The following is a 17,931-nucleotide window of genomic DNA, read 5'->3' as shown; positions in this document are numbered from 1 at the left end:
ATGACATCAATTAGGTGGCAGCAGCAGGGGGTTATAGAGGTGACAAACCCTTTGATGTCACCTTAGCCTGGCATATCCAGGAGGGAACACATCCAAGTCGTTTTTTGTCTGGCTTTTTCCTGAGCAGCTCTCTGAAGCTCAGAGCCCCAGGGGTGCAGGTGTCTGTCTCAATCCCTCTGAACCCCCCAGGTCTGCAGCTCCTCCATGCTGGGTTTGGCTTTTTCCAGCCCATTTATTCCTCCTCTGCCAAGAAGATTCACTCCACGACATCATTAAGCCCCAGGATGAGACCAATTAGGAGCCAGAGAGAAGAACCCGACTTTAAACATTTTATTAAGGCTTAAATGTCTATCAGCCAGCCAGGAGCTGGGCCGGTCACACGACATAAACCGAGAGGGTGGGATGGGATGGCTTTTCTACAAGAGTCTGGATGAGCAGGGTGAGATCACTGCCAGCTCCTCACACCTCAACCACGGCCTCTCGCTGTCGATTCCAGGATGAATTCCTGGAGGGGAGGGTGAGGAGGGGAAGGGGAGGAAGTCAGAGGGGGGCTTTGTGTGTTGTCACTCACGAGGACTTTACCTGCTCCACAACCGGGTGGCTGCTGGTCAAACGCGGTGTGAACTCGCAGGGAAGCTGAGCTGCTCCGAAAGGCACCTGTGCTAAACCTCTGAGCCCCGGGGCGGTGCTGGAGACCAGTCCTGGATAAATACATATTCCTTGATAAAGAAGCTATGGCTTTTGTTATCCTCAGGCTCCGGCTCTATCCCCCCCACCCCCCACTCCTCCGAAGCACAAGACCGAGTCCTCTCCACTCTCCGGCTCTCCCGGTGGATCCTCCGGCGGATCCCTGCGGACACCGGGAATAGCAGCAGCTCCTCCTCCTCCTCCCGGCGGCCTCGGGGTCAGAAGTGAACCCTCCTGACGTCGTGAGTGGCCGCCGCCCTCTTGCAGCTCCCGCAGTGGATGGGAGACGCCGGAGCCTTCTGGCGCTCGGCCAGGCAGGGTCGGCACACCAGGTGCCCGCAGGGGAGTTGGTAAACGGGCTCGGCTTTGAAGTAGCAGGAGAAGGATTTGCCACAGGAAGCACATGCCTGCGTCTGGCTGCTCCTGCCGTGCTCTGCAAAGCCAGAAGTGCAGAATTAAACAGGTTGGAAAAGCCTCTGAGGTCATTGAGTCCAGCCTGGGATCCAACACCACCACCACCTCCCTGCCCCTTCCCCCCCCACAGCCCCTTCCGAGGTCTAATCGCCCCTTCTGTGAAGAAATCTCTCCTCACATCCAGCCTAAACCTCTCCTGGAACAGCTCAAGAGTATAAAAAAAGGGGATAGGAGAAGTGGATTAGGCAGGGAATGTGAGAAGTCCAGGCTGGGCCATCCCTTCTGTGCCCAAGGGTCCCAAATCCTGCAGACCGAGGGCACAGCTGTGACTCAGGACTGTGCCAGCTTCCTGTCATTGCCATAAGGAAAGGGAATGGTGCAGCTTCCAGGGCAGGGTGTGCTCAGAAAGGGATGGATCACATCAGCACTCGCACCATCAGGCTTCTAATTGAGGACAGATGACTGTAAGAAAAGGCTTTTCACTTTTACCGAGACTAAATCATCCTCCCTCCCGCTTTTCCGACCGGATTGAAAGCGGCGATTCCCAAGTGGAACGCTTTAGGTATCACTTGGCATTCCTGTCACACATGACCCAGCAAGGGCTACTCAGTCAGCTCTTGAACAGCAGCAATTTCAGAGGGGGCAGGAAAAAGCTTAATAGCTGAGTGTCACTGTGAAACAGCACAAGCTGCTTGGGCAGAGGAGAGAGGCAGAAACACAGACAGACAGACAGACAGACAGACACAGCCCTTCCCCAGGGTCACCTGGTCCCTCTGAAACCCTTTCTCAGCCTCACCCTGGGGAAGAGAAGCCAGCATTTGCTTGTGGAGGGACACCTGAAAGCTCAATGGTTCCCTGCACCCCGAAGAAATAACTTTGGGAATGCAGACACAGCGGGATGAGTGTGGCTGGGCAGCAGGGGGGAGGAAAACAGTGAGGGCTCAGCAGCCTGGATTATGGACACTCAGTCCTGATGGGATTCTGGGCACACACAGCTGGGATGTTGCTGCTGTGACCTGCTCCTCTTCAGGGTCAGATGCTGTGTGGTATTTCAAGAAGCATGGAATGGTTTGGGTTGGAAGGGATCATAAAGCACATCCCATCCCACTCCCTGCCATGGCAGGGACATCTTCCACTAGCCCAGATTGCTCCAAGTCCTGTCCAGCCTGGTCTTGGACATTTCCAGGGATCCAGGGGCAGCCACAGCTTCTCTGGGCAACCTGTGCCAGGGCCTCCCCACCCTCACAGGGAAGGATTTCTCCCCAGTATCCCATCTACACCTATTCTTTTAGTTTACAAACACTCCCCCTTGTCCTGTCATTATCTCCCTGTGTAAACAGTTGCTCTCCCTCTTTTTTCTAAGGCCCTTTTAAGCACTGGAAGGCCACAGGATTTGCACCTCTCCAGCAGCACCTCCAGACCCACCCACATGGCAGCTCCCAGCTCGCTCCACACAGCTCAGGAGCAACACTGAACCACTCAGCCTGAATTGCAGAGCTCTGGGAACAGCCTGGACTGACCTGGAGCAGGCTGAGCACTGCATCCAGGCACAACACATCCCGGATCATGCCTGGGCAGCACTGATAAGTGACAGCCAAGAACAAGGGACAATCACGGAATTCGTGCTCTGACTGAGCATAGACAACATCCCACACCTTTTGGGGACCAGCAAGGTCTAACCTGCCTCAGTGGGAGAATTAACCATCAAAATTGCTGAGATGGGGGCAAGGCTTGTGAAGTAAAGTTTGTTGGTGACAATGTAATATTTTTATATGGAATATATAATACTGTGTGGTCTGAAGAGGCTGCACAGTGCTCCCTGTTAACCCAGCCCCAGCTCTCCTGCAGCTCCCAAAGGTGATCCAGAGGTGCCTGTTGCTCACCAAGGACTGTGCCCACACTCCAGGAACTGCTGCAGCCCCCTTCTCCTGGAGCCTGCTGCTGGCTCTTCATCAGCTTGGCCGTGAACGAGGGCATGGAGCTGAGAGCCGAGGTCAGGGCAGTGTCCAAGCTCTCTGACAGCTTCTGCTCGTGGGACACCAGATCTGCAAAGGGAAACACAGAAATCAGGTCTGCAAAGGGAAACAGATCAGACCTGCAAAGGGAAACACAGAGACCAGGTGAACAAAGACAAGTCTCTGTCTTCTCGATCTTCTCAAAAAAGATCGAGAATTAGATGCTGGGAAAAAAAGGATGTGTGATGGAAATCCTGCCTTGGCTCTGAATCCTGGAGGATTTTAGGAGTTCTGCCACTTATTTTATTGAGAGTTGTCTTTTCCCCACCAGGGGGCTGGGATGGGGATGGAGTGCCTCGTCTCCTTTGGGTGCTAAAGGTGGAATGCCCTATGGGTTACAACCTGACATTCACTTGATATCCCAGTGCCAACTCATATAGGATCAGAATAATTTAGGTTGGAAAAGCCCTGCAGGATCATCCAGTCCTACCCTTAACCCAGCACTGCCAAGGCCACCACTAAATCAGGTCCCCAAGTGCCACATCCACATGGCTTTTAAACCCCTTCAGGGATGGGCGGCCTGTGCCAGAGCTGAAGATCCCTTTCCATGAAGAAATTTTCTCTAATGTCCAACATAAACCTCTCCTGGCACAACTTAAGACCATTTCCTCTTGTTCCCTGGCAACAGAGCCTGACCCCCACCTGGCTGCACCCTCCTTTCAGGGAGTTGTGGAAGTCTGCAGGGCTGAAAAAGGGCAAAACTCCAAATAACCCAGGAAGCTGTTTATCCCTGGAGCCCCAGGCACTCCGTCAGCCAGCTCCCGATGATCCCAGCCCAGTGCTCCCAGCCTTGCTCCACGCAGCTCACGGAGAACATTTAAACCATTAATAAAATCTTGTTTTTCCCTCTCTGTCCCAGTTCTGAGCCCCAGGGCCAGGGCTGGACCTCCCTGCAGTGCTGCCCTGTGCAGCACCGACGGCGTTCATTAAGACAAAGCATTAAGAGAATGTTGTCTGCATCACTAATCCTGTTAAATCCATCTCCCAAAGGAAGAGCTCGGAATTGGTGCTGCACATTTGCTCCACCAATCAAGGCTGATGATCCAGTGAAGCACGAGCTCCGTGGGCTGAGCACTGTTGTTATTTATGTATGGACACGGCTTCCCCGGGAGCTCCAGGACCTGTGGGGCTGGGGCACATCCTGGGGGGAGCTGTTACACACCTCCACCACCAAAATAACCAAAGATTCCTCCTAAAGCAGGGAATGAGCTCTAGGCTGAGGGATCACAGCAGTCTGGCTTCTCCCTACTCTTACTGGTACATGATATAAATGATTTTCAACCAAAGGATTTGTTTAAAACCAAATGGCCACCTGAGCTTTGTCCTCCCATTTTGGGGCAGTTTGGGAGAAGGGTGAAGGCACTGACAGGTCCCAGCAGCTCTGGGTCACCTTTTGGCATGTCACACACCACTAGGTCAGAGAAGACCAGGAAACAGGGCTTACCTGCCTAGAGGGCCAAGCACAAGATACCCAGAGACCTGGATTTACACCTTTGTCCCCACATCTACACGGGTTTTAAATCCCTCCAGGAATGGGGACTCCACCACTGCCCTGGGCAGCTGTGCCAGGGCTGGACAACCCTTTCCATGAAGGAATTCTTCTCAATATCCAACCTAAACCTTCCCTGGTGCAACTCCTGTTCCCTCCTGTCCCTTTTTCCCTGGAGCCCAACCCCACCTGCTGCACCCTCCTGTCAGGGAGTTGTTGAGATCAAGAAGTTCCCACCTGGGCTTCCTTTTCTCCAGACCTGGAGAATATTTTGCATCCTCAGCAGTGCTGCTACCAGGTTACTGAGAAAAGCATTAATAAAGGGAAACCAGTGCCCATTCCCTTCCCCTCCAGCCACAAGTCACATCTCTTGCCTAATTTAGTCTCCACCACGTTTTCTGCTTTAACCACCTGCAAACCCTGTGCAGGTCTCTCCCAGTCCCTCCTCCCTGCAATTCCCTTGCTGTGAGTTGTTCCAGGAGTGGGGAACATTCCTGCTTTCCTTCCCACCTCCCTCCTCATGGTGACATCCACACAGCCAGGATTCCCCGTGCCATCACCACTGCACCACCAGACACTTCTTTTCCTGTTTTTGCAGGACACAATAAATCACCCTGGAAAAAGAAACTTCAGACTGAGATGGTGAGAAAAATGTTGTCTCCACATGGAAGGAGGAGAAAGGGAATCCAAACTAGAAGGGGAACAGGGTGACCTGAGCAAACAAGTGTGAAACACTAAGCAGGGAACACGAGTGGTGAATTAAACGACCCAGCTCCACCACACCCATCAACAGCCACATACAGCCAGGAAGCTGCCTAGAGGTGGGATGGGAACTTGTACTGGATTTGTCCTGATTTGAAACCCCAGCCTGGGGCTGTCACAACACTCAAGGAACAGAGGTGACTTGGGGAGCCACGATACCTGTGGAACAGTCCATCTGGATCAAGTGGGAGTCACTGTCAGTTTTCATTTTTTTAGCACTGTTCTCTGAGGTAGCCGTGACAAGTAAGTTTGTAGCAGAAAAATAGGGTGGCTGCAGGGAGCCCTGATCCATGCAGTCCATTTTCCTTTTCAGAGAAGACATGGTGATGGAGGAGGGCACCAGGCTTTCCGAGGTGTGAGCCCTGCCCAGCAGGTTGGTGCCAGGGATGCTGTGCTGCAGCAGGAAGTGATCTATCCTGGCCTTGAGGGTGGGGTGAGGTAGGGGCTGTGAGTGCTGGCTGAAGGCCACACCCGTGAAGGGATCGCTGGGAACTCTGCCCCAAGACGCCTCGCTCCGGTTGCATTTTTCCAGAGTGGTCTGGTCAATCACCTTCCCAGAGGGCAGGAGCATGGGTAAAGTCATGATCTCCAGAGTGATGGGGTCCAGGAATTCTTCAGGGATGTCTTGGACAACATCCACCAGCTTGTGGAGGGTCTGCTGCTCGTTGGCACTGAAGGGGACGCAGTCGCTCTCCATCGGCGTCCAGAGCTCTGGTTTGAGGCTGCCCACATCCTGGGCCAGGAACTGGGAGGCCACCTGGAAGACACCCTCAATCACCTCCTGTGGACAGGACTTGGCAGGTTGTCCCCACACCTCCAACCTCTTGATGCTGGGCAGGCCTCCCCCGGCCACGTGGGTGATGCAGATTTTTAGGTGGGACACGTTGCTGAGCGAGGCTGGCCCTTTGTTCCAGAGGTCTTGAGACACAGAGCCGGGGTAGGAGAAGACATTTTCCATCTGATGGAAGGGAGGCCTCGGCTTGAAGCCTCTGTGGCCGAAAGTCACTTTGCTTTGATTTTTTAAGACAGCTTTGCCCACCAGGGTGAAGGTGTCCTTGTCCGACACAGGCTGCCCGGCCAGACCTGAGCACTGCCCCTCAGGGCTCTGCCAAGAGGTTTTGTTGCATGAGGTAGAGGTGTAAACTTCCAGCCCAGAGAAGGTCTGGTAGCCCCCAGAGGAGATGTCGATGTTGATCCTGCAGATCTCGATGTTGAAGGGGAAGGAGATGGTGACATGGACTGGGGGTTTGATGAAATACTCGCTGCGGAAGCCGCGGTTCCTCCTAGCAAGGTCCTCGGAGATCAGGTTCTCCACCTCGTAGCCATCAGCAGAGATCTGAGGGCCAGGATGAAACTGGGGTTAGTTTGGAACAGGGAAATAAAGGGAAGCTGCTTTCATGAGCACTTCCATAGATTCTCAAGGTGACATCAACCAGGAGACACGGCTGAGGTTGATGAGAAGCTCAGAGCAGGCAGGAGATCCCTGCTCCAAGGCAGAGCAGATCCACTGCCACCCTCCTCCAGCCATGTGCTACCATCCCCTCCTCCTGCACCCTCTGTCACCCTGTGCAGAGCTGATTTACCTCCTGGAAGAGTGGAAAATCAGGGAGAGTTTGTGATTTCGGCTGTGTCAGTGAAATAAATCAAGGGGGAGAGGGTGGCTGGGAGCAGAAGATGAGTGTGGGGGAGATGAGAGTCTTTCTCTCTTTCACTCTCCCTTTTCAGATGGGAGTCTCCTGATTTTCTTTTTGCCAACTTATCCCACTGTGTGAAAAGGCACTTGGAATCACAGTTACAGGATGCCAGAGGAACCTCTGGGATACACCCCACCCATCCCTGAGGAGATCCATCACACCAGGCTGGGTCTCCCAGAGCATCCAATCTGACCCTCTGCTCCACTCCTGGCCAGACTGACTTGACCCATTCCCTTCCTTGGAAGCCCCATGGCCTAAGAAATCTACAACACTTGCTGAATGGACAGACAAAACCAAGGAAAATCTATGTGTTCCACCTGTTTAATATGGTGTTGATCATGATAATCACGCCAAACCTCCCTGGCATGGCTGGGTCTCTCCACAAAAAATTCCAGTTTGCAGCACAACATTTACAAATCCAAGGCTGTCTTGGATTTGGTGGTGAGTTGGTGTGGAAACTTACAATTGAAAAACAGCTTTGAATGAAAGCTGAGTTTCTTAAGAGATTCTGATGTGCTGAGTGAAAACAGACAGTAGAAAGCTGGAATATTGCAGGGAAAAAGGCATCTCAAGTCAAAGAACACATACTCAGAAGCACATAATGTTGTCTGGTTATGACATGCTGCAAAATTAGGGCTTTTCCCTCCAGTATTTAGCATGTGCCACATCAGAGCTGTGATGCTGATTATCCCAGAGGAACAGTGAACAAGCCCTTCCCAAGACAATTCCACCTAATCCCTCCATCCCTTCCATTCCCCCACATCACTACTTTACCTTGTTGCAGTGAATTCTTGGCTTGAACTGCGGGAGACAGACGTTTATTACCATCTTGGCAGCTGGAGAGAGGTCACTTGCGGAGCATCAGAGTCAGCTTGGAAGAAAAATTAAAAATAAAGGAAGTGAATATCCGTGAGCAGTGAAGAGGATCAGATGTTTTGGAGCCCAGGTGAGTTACAGGTTTGGGAATTCCTAAAAATGCAGCTCAGATCTGAGTCCAGGAGGTGAAGCCAATATAAACCCAAATGAATGTGGTGGAGAGATGTGATTGAGAGAAAAAAAAATCATATTAATATTTATTAGTGAACCTATGGAGCAAAATCCAAGAGAAAATGGCTATTTTAACTAAAACCACCTATGGAGAGACCAGCAATTAGATCTGAAGGTTTATCAAAGATGCAGGAATTTTGTAGGTGTAGTAAAGCACCAGCACAGCCCATGAGGCTGTCACAGTGATTCAAGATTAACCACAAATATTAATAATTGGTGTTAAATAACTCCAAGGGAGCAGAGGGCACGGAATAGCTCTGAGGGAGATGTCTGGGATCTGAACACCAAAAGCTGATTCTTCTGCCAGCCTTCATTAAAGAAACTCAAGTGAACACACCTTCTTTCCCATTGAAAAAAAAAATGGGGCTGGAATTGGCTCTCTCAGATCCCTTTTAAGAATGAAATTATCTGTGAGGTGAGAGCTTTAACCTCTTGTTAACCCCAGCTTTAAAATGCCACTGCCCTGGGCAACCTTGCAAATCAGGGACTCGCTGCCTCCTTCAAGAACAAGCAGCTCTTTAATGATTTTCCACTGATCTGTTGGTTCAGCCCAAATGAAATTGGCCTTCTGGGGGCACGTTGGAAAGGCAGAGTTAATGAGCTGCCTGTACTGCATCTGGAAGGAGAAAGGTGGAATTCATGGCACAAATCCCACAGATAAAACTCAACCCAACACAGAATTGATCACACCTGCAGAGAGCAGAGCTTGGTTACAATGCCTTGAATGAAGCAGATGTGAGCCTTACAAGAGGAACAGCCAGGTGAAGCAGCCCTTCTATCCCAAAATTTGGTCTGGCAGCCATCAGGAGCAATTCCTGCTCCTCAAGGAGCAGGACAAGCACACAACAACTCTCCTCCAATAGTGCTTTCCTGGCTAAGTCGGAGAGCTTTCCAGAACTGGGCTGCCAGTGTGGAACTGTTCAAAGAGGCTTTTAAACTGCTCTGACTTTTGGCACCCACAGGCTGTGCCTCAAAACTGCTCTTTTTGGTTCATTTTACCACTTGGTAGATTCACTTGGCCCTCAGCACTGGTGTTATGAAAAATAGCAAACCAACTCTCCTTGCTCCCTTCCTCAGGAAAACTCAAGATTCTCACCCTGTCTTTCTCTCTTCACACTTCTTTTTTGGGCTGAAAACTGCAAAATGAGGGGCTCTACATGGCTATTTTATAGGATTTTCTCCTACCTGATTGTGACCCTGAGAGACTTAAACAACTCAGGTTAATTTTTCCAGTTTCTACACCTCAGTAAGAAAATGGATTATTCTGCATTTCCAAGTCACTGCACTCCTTTCTGCTGAAAGACTCTGCTACAAATCTCCTGGCAAAAGTTGAGTCACTGAGTTGCTTTTATAAATGGCTCTGTTTTTTTCCTCTCTCTTCAGTGTGTGCCTTCCCTAAGCTGAACAAAGATCTTTGGACTGAGGCAGTGAAACACAGACCTGAAAAAATTCCTCGGTGGTTTTGGAAAAGCAATTTCAAACCAGGCTGGCCTGGAGTTCATCACCACATGCCTTGCTGGTGTCCTGCATGGGACTGTGGAGCTGCTGCCATAAGGAATGTGCATGGTGGACACCAAATTGGAGCATGGAATGGATGTCCTGAGGTCAGAGCACCCCAACCCTCAGTCCCACTGAGTATCCACGTTCCATCCTGCTCACACCCAGATCCTAAAGGAGAAATCTCTGCTGTGCTCTCATCCCCAGCTCCACAGGGATGGAAACACGAGAAAATAACTCTGTGTGTTCCAGGCCCTCAGCTCAGCCTCATGACTAAACATCCTCTGTTCCTTCTCTCACAGAGGCACCAAATCCAACCACTCTCATTTAGGACAGAGAAAGAAGCAACCACAGAGAAAAACAAACCATTAGTGGGTTTTATTTGTGGTGGAAGCATTTGAGGATCTGGGTACAAAAGGAGAGCACAGTAAGTACAGATGTCACCAGAGCAGAAATGGCCACACAGAGCACCTGCCAAAATCTGAGAGACCACTTTAACCAGCACCCAGCCTGCACTGGGGAGGCTGTGGGCAAGCCCTTGCCCCCACTAGCCAGCCCTGGTGAGCAGTGCTGGGCAGAACACTTTGTAGTGGAGGTAGCTGAGCTTCTCGGAGCGCGTGCGCTTGAGCAGAGGGAACCACTCCCAGAAGGGAATCTCCGCCACCACGTAGCCCAGCAGCCTCAGCTGCCGTCGCTTCAGGCAGTGCAGCCCCAGCAGCCTCTTGGAGCCATAGCAGAAATGGTTCCTGTTGGACACCTGCAGTGCCAGCCTCACTTCCTGAGGCTGCCAGTGCCCTGCTTTAGGCTCAAGCTGGGATTTGGCACCTCCACCCAAGCACAATGTGCCTGCTGCATCCCCTCTCTCCTGTCCGGGGATTCTGGCTTCATTTTCCACTTCCACGGGAGACTGGCTATGAGCTCTCCCTTTTATGAGCTGAGACATTAAATCATCTGTCAGACTAACTCCCATGTCTTTCAGCTTCTTGGCTGCCACAGGACGCTTGCAGTTGAAAGGGATGGGATGTCCATCCATGGCCAAACGCACCTCCAGGTCGCTGGTCCTGGTGTGAGGCAAAATCATGTGGTTCTTCACATACTCAGGGCCTCCCAACATGCTCTCGAGGAGGCATGTGGCTTCCACAATTTCAGGCCTGACATAGATTTCCTGCTCTGCAAAGCTCAGGGTCATCTCAGTGAACTCCTGACAAAGCTGAGGTGGGAGGCGGCTGCCTTGGTAGGTCGGGCACTCGATTTCAACACTCTTACCAAGGGTGAACAGGTCCTTGTAGAGGTCATATTTGCTGTCTCTGGTTTTCTGGACAAACTCCTCCCTCAAAGCAAAATCTATCAGGTCCTCTGGGAAGCGTTTGACAAATGCCAGGCCAAGCAGAGCAGTAAGGAGATGCTCTGGAAACTTCCTAAATTCATGGAGTTTTGCATGCAGCTGCTTTATCAGGCTGGAATAAAACTCCTCCTCATTGGGAGGTTCATAGTCCAGGCACCCAAACGACCACAGGAATTTGGCAGCATCTTTGCTCCGACAGTAGGACACCTTGGAAGGCAATGAGGTGGCTACAGCAGCCAAAACATCCTCGTCAAAGAAGTGCAGGGATGAGTAAGACAGAGCGATGTGCATGATGCCCTGGATGTTTGTGGTGGGAATCCGAGCAGGAATCACCCTCCCCAGCTCCCTCATGAGGGGCAGGTGGTCCAGGCGAGTGTAGCGCAGCATCTTGAGCACGTTCACCAAGGCATAGGTGCTCATGTCCTCCATCTGCAGGGCCACCCTGTCTGCAATCTTCTTCATGACGTGCTCAGAGATGTCACTGAGGGACTTGAAGAGCCCCAAGCAGATGGCACCCAGCTCCTCCAAGGTGAAGGCGTCCAAGTGCCTCAGGATCATGCTCTCCACCTTCTGCTCCAAGTCCGCGGGCGACCTCCGGCCTTCCCCGATGATGTAGAGGAGCTGCACAAACTGGGGCAAGGTGAGGTCTTTCCAGTGCAGGTTGGCATAGCTGAACAGAATGCCTAGGTAGGAAGGCACGGCACGCTCCAGGCAGCGCCAGCAATCCGCCACCAGCAGCAGCTGCTCCAGCTCCATGTCCCACGCCCGCCGGCAGAACTCGACCTCACACGCGTCGAGCAGGGGGTGGCAGGCTGGCATGGCCAAAGGGACACAAGCCTTTAGAATCTGGATGAGATCTGGGGTGCTGAACTGCCTGATGGCCGTGACAGCATGGTGGCACAGGGCACTGAACCTGGCATCAGACACCAGCGCCGCGCGTCGCTCCGCTGACAAACGGCTCAGCTTGAGGAAATAATCCGTGAGGATTCCTGGGCTGCCCTCACAGGTGGCCACATTCTGTAAAATGGAGTCCCCTTCCTCTGCAGGGAGGGTCACTGCTGGCTCAGCACTGTCACAGCTGAGAGATCTGTACTCAGGCCTCCCCTTCTGGAACACGCGGGGATCCTCCTTGGAGTTGTGCACCTCCTGTTTTTCCTTCTCTGCTTCCTCCTTGTACAGCATGGCCAAGAAGGTCTGCTTGAGGAGCGGGTTGGACTTGGGCTTGGCATTCCTGAGGGGTGGCAAAGCTTGGGAAGAGGCAGTAGGGAACATCTGTGGAGCCTGAGGGGTGCCAGGGCTGGTGACCACGTCACCGAGGGCCTGGCTGCTGTCCCTATCCCCGTGCTGCTGGGAGCCAGCCCTGCCTTTGGCATAGGCAGCTGGATTGTACAACACCCTGTAGTCCTGTGGCTTCAGCAGCTGGATTGTAGCCCCAGATTCAGTCCCACTGTTGGCTGCTCCTGGTTTATCTTGCTTTTCTTTCTTGCTTTTGCTGCTTCCACGCTTGGCCTTGTGCTTGGCTGTGGTCGAAAACGCTGTCACCCTGCTCAGCCTGGGGAATCTTCGGCACATTAGCACTGTAGCCATGGATCTCAACTTATTGGGGCTCAGAACTGCTTCCAGGTACTGAAAAAGGGCAGACGGAGAGTCATTGGCCTCCACCTCACAGGCAGCATGCTTCAATCAATCCTTTATGCTACCCACAGGGAGGTGGTGCTGCTGCTCCCCCTGGCCAGGGCAGCTGGGTCCCTGCAAAGCCACTATGGAAGGTCACCTCATGCAAAGGCAGCTCAGGACAAACACCCAGGTGACCTGAGGTTGGAGCAGAAGGCAGTCAGGCGTGACCTGCTACTCAGCAGACACAAGAAACCTGGCACAGACTAGGAGAGTTAAGAAAAAAAAATTCATCGTTTTTTCATTTCTAAGAGACCCAAGCTGCTTGTCTTTCAGTCTGAACAATGAAAATGTGTTTTTGCAGTAGAGCTGCAGCTTCAAGAGACTTTATGTGTTCAAACAGAGCATTCTGCTGCTTTGGTCATCATGATCTGAATCAATGACCACCACCTGAGAAGTTGTCCAAATATCCAGGGTGCCACACTGCCCTTTGCACCCAGAGAAAGGATGTGGAGCAAAATCTCCACAAAACCAGTGCAGAGAGTGAAAACTGGCCCAGAACCTGCAGATGGAGATTGGAGGAAAGAAAAAATGTGGCCCAGAGAGAAGTGGGGGAAGAGCAGGGGAGAAGTAACATAAATAATTACACAATGCTACATCCTGGGTTGAGAACCACTGGGAACAGAGCTTTAGGCTTCACATTTGGGAGTGTTTCCCAGAGTTTTAGGGTGCTTAAAAATGGCTGGTGCCTTCCTAACTCCTGCCTAAAGCAGCTACAGCTCGGAGGGTGAGGATGAGAAATCCGTAGGAGTCCAGCTGAGTGCTGCCAGCCTGCACTGGCTGCCAAACCAGCCCTGTTCACCACGATTCAGATGCTGATTAAAAAAACAAAGCACCGGGTCAATGCTGTGTAGCACATCCTCATCCCACCCAAAATCCATCACACAGGTGTTATCCACGTCCTTAAAATCCCTCAGTACCACAGGGAGCTGGGCAATCAGGAAAGGCAAGGCCTGGCAGAGACACTGCCACTGCAACAGATTTTGTGCTCCTCACGCAGGGAAATAAATCCTCACGGACACCCCTGGGAGCTCTGCTTGTAGCCACAGCTTCCTGCTTAGGGATGGAGCAAGATGTGGAGTCAGTGTGGGCAAAATCAGCTCTGCAGCAGCAAAACGGGCACTTTGGGGCAGAAGAGGTGGGGTGGAGTGTGGGTTTGGGGGGTGTGAGCAGGACAGCAGGACGGGGCTCACATGCAGCTCTGGCTGAGCATAAACTGGATTTTTTTGGAGTGTAAGGATCTCCACATCTCCCATGATCCATCAGGTGATCCAGTCCCACCCCCTGGCCATGGGCAGGGACAGTTTCTACTATCCCAGGCTGCTCCAAGCCCTGTCCAGCCTGGCCTTGGACACTTCCAGGGATCCAGGGACAGCCACAGCTTCTCTGGGAAACCTGAGAAACAGATGAGGACATCTCACATCCTCTGCCCCCTGGACAGAGCTTGGAGGTAGCAAACATCACTCAGAGAGGGAGCAAAAACCACCCCAGCAGAGAGCTGAGAAAACCAACTGGGGTGGAGAACAGGACGCTCTGGGGGGAAAAAAAAAAAAAAAAGGCAAATGGAAATGTAGATCTGGGGAGATGCAAGGAGGAGAGTACAAGAGAGGCCATCTGTGTTTTTGAGACGATCAGTAAACATTGTGAGCTGGTCAGCAGCTCACTGGGCATCTTATCTGTATCTCCACACACCCTGAGGCAGCCCCAGGGGCAGATCAGGCTCTGCCCACAGGCCTCAGGCTGTTCCCAGGCCATAACTGTCCCCCAGCATGAGAAGTCACATCGTGCCAGGCAGAAGAGACTCTGTCCCTTCCTCCCTGTCGGGGGAGCAGGGAAAGGAAAAGCTCCCTCAGAGACTGGACAGGAAAACCCGAGCCAAGAGCTGGATTTCCAAGCTCCAACATCTCCTCTAGCACCTCACAGAGCTTGTCCTGAAGGACCCTTAGAGGGGTTGGATCAAGCTCCAAAAATCATCTTGAATGAGAGGAGGTTTATCCAGGCAAGGCTTTCCCTGAGATTTCCTTGTCTTACTCGGCTTTGAGTATCTTCATCTATTTTTCTACCAACAAAAGACAGGTTATTTATATAAACCAACTTCTCTCTGCTGTGAAAGGTGATACTCCCTAGGAAAGCCAGCAGTGCTGCTCCCAGAAACCCTCCCAGCAACAATAGCCCCACTTCAAAGCCAGGGAATCAAAGCCTGAAGGCTCCGAAGGCGAGCGCCGCGTGCTGCTAAGAATATCCTCCCCGGATCGACTGTGGAGCTGTGACACATTTGGGAATCCAGGCAGGAAGGAGATGGCTCCTCTCCTCCTTTGCTCCAAATCCAGCAAAAAAGAGAAGACCACGCACAGGGGAGCGAGGTTGGGATGGGAAAAGACAATTCCAAGCACCCTCAAAGGTAACAGGCTGCTCCAAGTGATTTTTCCATGATTTTGCCCAAATCTTTGTGATCTTTCCAGTTTCCACCCCATTTCTCTCCCAGCTCCACCCACACCTTCCCTCGATTTGCCTCTCTTCACCTTGAGCAATCAGCCTTCCCACTTCACATCCCAACACAGCCAAACTCCTTCCCACCTCTGGGCAAGTCTCTCCAGGATTTTCACTTCCAGCAGCTCCAGTGAGCCTGGGAATTCTGGAGCTGGGCCCTGCAGGCTGGGAATGCACTTTGAGGAGCTGTTCAGGCCTGGAAACACCTCTGTTTGAGTGTCACAGCTCAGCAGGGCTAAACACCTGGAAAAGGACATTCCCAGAGGGATGACACCCACCCCAGGGGATCAGCCCTGTGGAAGGGGATATTGGTGCATCCCAAAATGCTGTCAGGGCTTTTGCTCCCTCTGGAACACTCAGAGGGGGTTTTTGGAAATCCCTCATCCCGTGCTGCTGTGTCAAACCACAGAGGGAATCTCCTCAGGATGTGTGAGGAATGAGCAGGGCATGAAATGATGGGGATAAAACAGCTTATTTTGGCAACAGCCTGAGGTGAACTCCTGTGCCACAGCTGGAGAGGAGAGCAACAGAAAAGGGATTTTCTTCCCCCAGCTGGTTATGATGTCAGGGCACAAAATTGTCGCTTTTTGGTTTGTTTGTGTTTTTTCATTCTTTTTTAAGATCACAGAATGGGCTGAGTTGGAAAGGACTTTAAAGATTATCTGATTCCACACCTTCCACTATCTCAGGTTGCTCCAAGCCCTGTCCAGCCTGGCCTTGGACACTTCCAGGGATCCAGGGGCACCACAGCTTCTCTGGGCACCCTGTGCCAGAGACCCTCTACCCTCACAGCCAAGAATTCCCTCCCAATATCCCACCTAACCCTGCCCTCCATTAATGTGCAGCCATTCCCCCTTGTCCTGTCACTCCATTCCTTATCCCAGCTCCATCTCCACCTCTCCTGGAGCCCCTTTAGGCACTGGCAGGGGCTGGAAGGTCTCCCCAGAGCCTTCTGTTCTCCAGGGAACACCCTCAGCTCTCCCAGCCTGGCTGCAGAGCAGAGCGGCTCCAGCCCTGGGAGCAATTCCCCTGTCCCGGTGCAATTCCCCTCTCCCGGGGCTCCCGGGCAGCACTGCGGACAGGGCTGGAAGCCGCAGTCCCGCTACTCACCGCTATGGCTGCACGTACGGACACATACCATATAAACACATACATACACATATTGGGGCAGTGCAGCCCGGGGCAGGACGGGAGGCCCTGCCGGCTGAGGGGGCGGCGCGGGCAGGGGGCAGAGGATGGGGACAAGGGAAGAGGAAGGGGAGCGGGGATGAGAAGGTGCAGGGGAAGGGGCCGGGGCTCGCCGGGCCTGGCGGGACTCACCGGGGCTCACCGGGGCTCGCCGGGGCTCGCCGGGCCGCTGCCGCTCCACCGCCTCCTCCTCCTCCTCCTCCTGCTGCCCCCTTCGCCTCCTCCCGCCGCTTCCGGTCGCGCGGCGGTGACGCCGCTTCCGGCTCCCAGCGCGCGCGCGCGCGCGGCCGGCGGGTGGCGTCAGCGGCGCGAGCCCCTCCCGCCCGCTCACGTGACGCGGCGGAGTCACGTGGCTCTGCCATGGCTGCCCCGGGCGCGCTGAGGGGAGCTGAGGGGAGCCTGGAGCGCCGTGGGCACTGAGCCGCAGCCCAGCCCCGCCACCCGCCAGATACCGCCCCGGCTCCCCGGGGCTGCGAGGGGGAGCTGTGGGCGCCTGTGCCAGTGCCTCACCACCCTCCTGGTCAGGCTGCCCAGAGAAGCTGTGGTTTCCCCATCCCTGGAAGTGTGCCAGGCCAGGTTGGACAGGGCTTGGAGCAACCTGGGATGGTGGAAGGTGTCCCTCAACATGGCAGAGGGTGGGACTGGATGGTCTGTGTGGTGTTTTCCGACGCAAACCATTCGGTGTGTCTGTGGTTGCAGGACACAGGAGGCCGCTGGGTAGCTGCACACCCAGGGATGTCCTTTTGGTGTCCCCAGAGAGGCAGCAGCCCCACGGTGGTGTGGGTTGGGGTCGTGAGTGGGTGTGAGGGAGGCTCGTGTGTGAGCTGGCACCTGTCACTGCAGCTGTCCCAAGAGAACAGGGGTGGATTCGGGTGACAATGGACGTGTGGAGCTCTGGCCTGACCCCCTGCTCCAGCAGGGCCATGCAGAGCCCATTGGTCAGGGCTGTGTCTGCACAGATTTTGAGTGTTCCCAATAATCACTGCTCCACTGTTCCCAGAAAATCTCTCTCCAGCCCACTGCAGGCTTTCAGCACTGACAAACTAAATACGGCCTTGAGCCTTGCTTAGCACTTCCTAATGTTTCTACCAGGTGTAATTCCTGTCCACCTCTTCCTTTTTCCCCTGGCGAGTGAGGAAATCCCATTTTCAGGAGGCCACGGGGATTGGGAGGAGAGCCACGCTGGCTGATGGCACCTTCAGCTTTAAACCTGAGGGAACTCACTGAATCCCTGACTCACTTTGCCCTGGGAAGCACCAGCTTTGTCACCAGAGGGCAGGAGACCTCTCCAATAAAGCTGTGGTTGGGAAAAGCGCTGGAATTGTTGGGCTTTTAAAGAAAAATAACATTTATCTGTTGCTTTTAGTGACGCTGACCGAACAGTTGGGTGGGATCAGTCTGAGTAAAAACCTGCAGGAGGTTTTGGACACGGTGTTACCTCCCTGGTTGTGAGGGAAGGTGGAATGGACCTTGGCCTGGGGGCTGCATCCAAATCCTCCCTGAACATCCTCCTCCCCACCCCAGAATCTGGGATCCAACACAAATTGGATGCATTTTGAGTGTTTTCCACCCCTTCAGCCATGTAAAGGGCTTGTGCTGAGGAAGTCAGGGAGGCCTCAGAGATGTTCC

General features: G+C 53.1%; 2 protein-coding genes across 4 annotated transcripts; both read right to left on the bottom strand.

The window, feature by feature from the left end:
* Positions 1–315: 315 nt before the first annotated feature.
* On the bottom strand, positions 316–16,546 carry UBOX5 (U-box domain containing 5). Of its 3 annotated transcripts, none has more exons than XM_085059472.1 (5): positions 16,445–16,546; positions 7,836–7,932; positions 5,527–6,703; positions 2,985–3,146; positions 316–1,120 (listed from the first exon to the last, which is right to left on the bottom strand). In XM_085059472.1, the coding sequence occupies exons 2-5, from the start codon at positions 7,887–7,889 to the stop codon at positions 906–908; spliced, it is 1,608 nt and encodes a 535-aa protein (XP_084915598.1). In that variant the 5' UTR covers positions 7,890–7,932; positions 16,445–16,546; the 3' UTR covers positions 316–905. The 3 variants fall into 3 exon arrangements, with proteins under 3 accessions (XP_084915598.1, XP_084915596.1, XP_084915599.1); XM_085059470.1 differs by having other exon boundaries at positions 16,435–16,526; XM_085059473.1 differs by having other exon boundaries at positions 16,465–16,523.
* Positions 9,969–16,526, bottom strand: FASTKD5 (FAST kinase domains 5). The gene is made up of 2 exons (XM_085059469.1): positions 16,435–16,526; positions 9,969–12,576 (listed from the first exon to the last, which is right to left on the bottom strand). The coding sequence occupies exon 2, from the start codon at positions 12,535–12,537 to the stop codon at positions 10,153–10,155; it is 2,385 nt and encodes a 794-aa protein (XP_084915595.1). The 5' UTR covers positions 12,538–12,576; positions 16,435–16,526; the 3' UTR covers positions 9,969–10,152.
* Positions 16,547–17,931: the final 1,385 nt, after the last annotated feature.

This window comes from Lichenostomus cassidix, chromosome 4 (genome assembly GCF_008360975.1).
Source record: "Lichenostomus cassidix isolate B80296 chromosome 4, HeHo_3.0, whole genome shotgun sequence".
Classification (NCBI taxonomy): Eukaryota; Metazoa; Chordata; class Aves; order Passeriformes; family Meliphagidae; genus Lichenostomus; species Lichenostomus cassidix.
The sequence above is the reverse complement of the archived record's forward strand: the minus strand, read 5'-3'. Positions and strand labels throughout refer to the sequence as shown.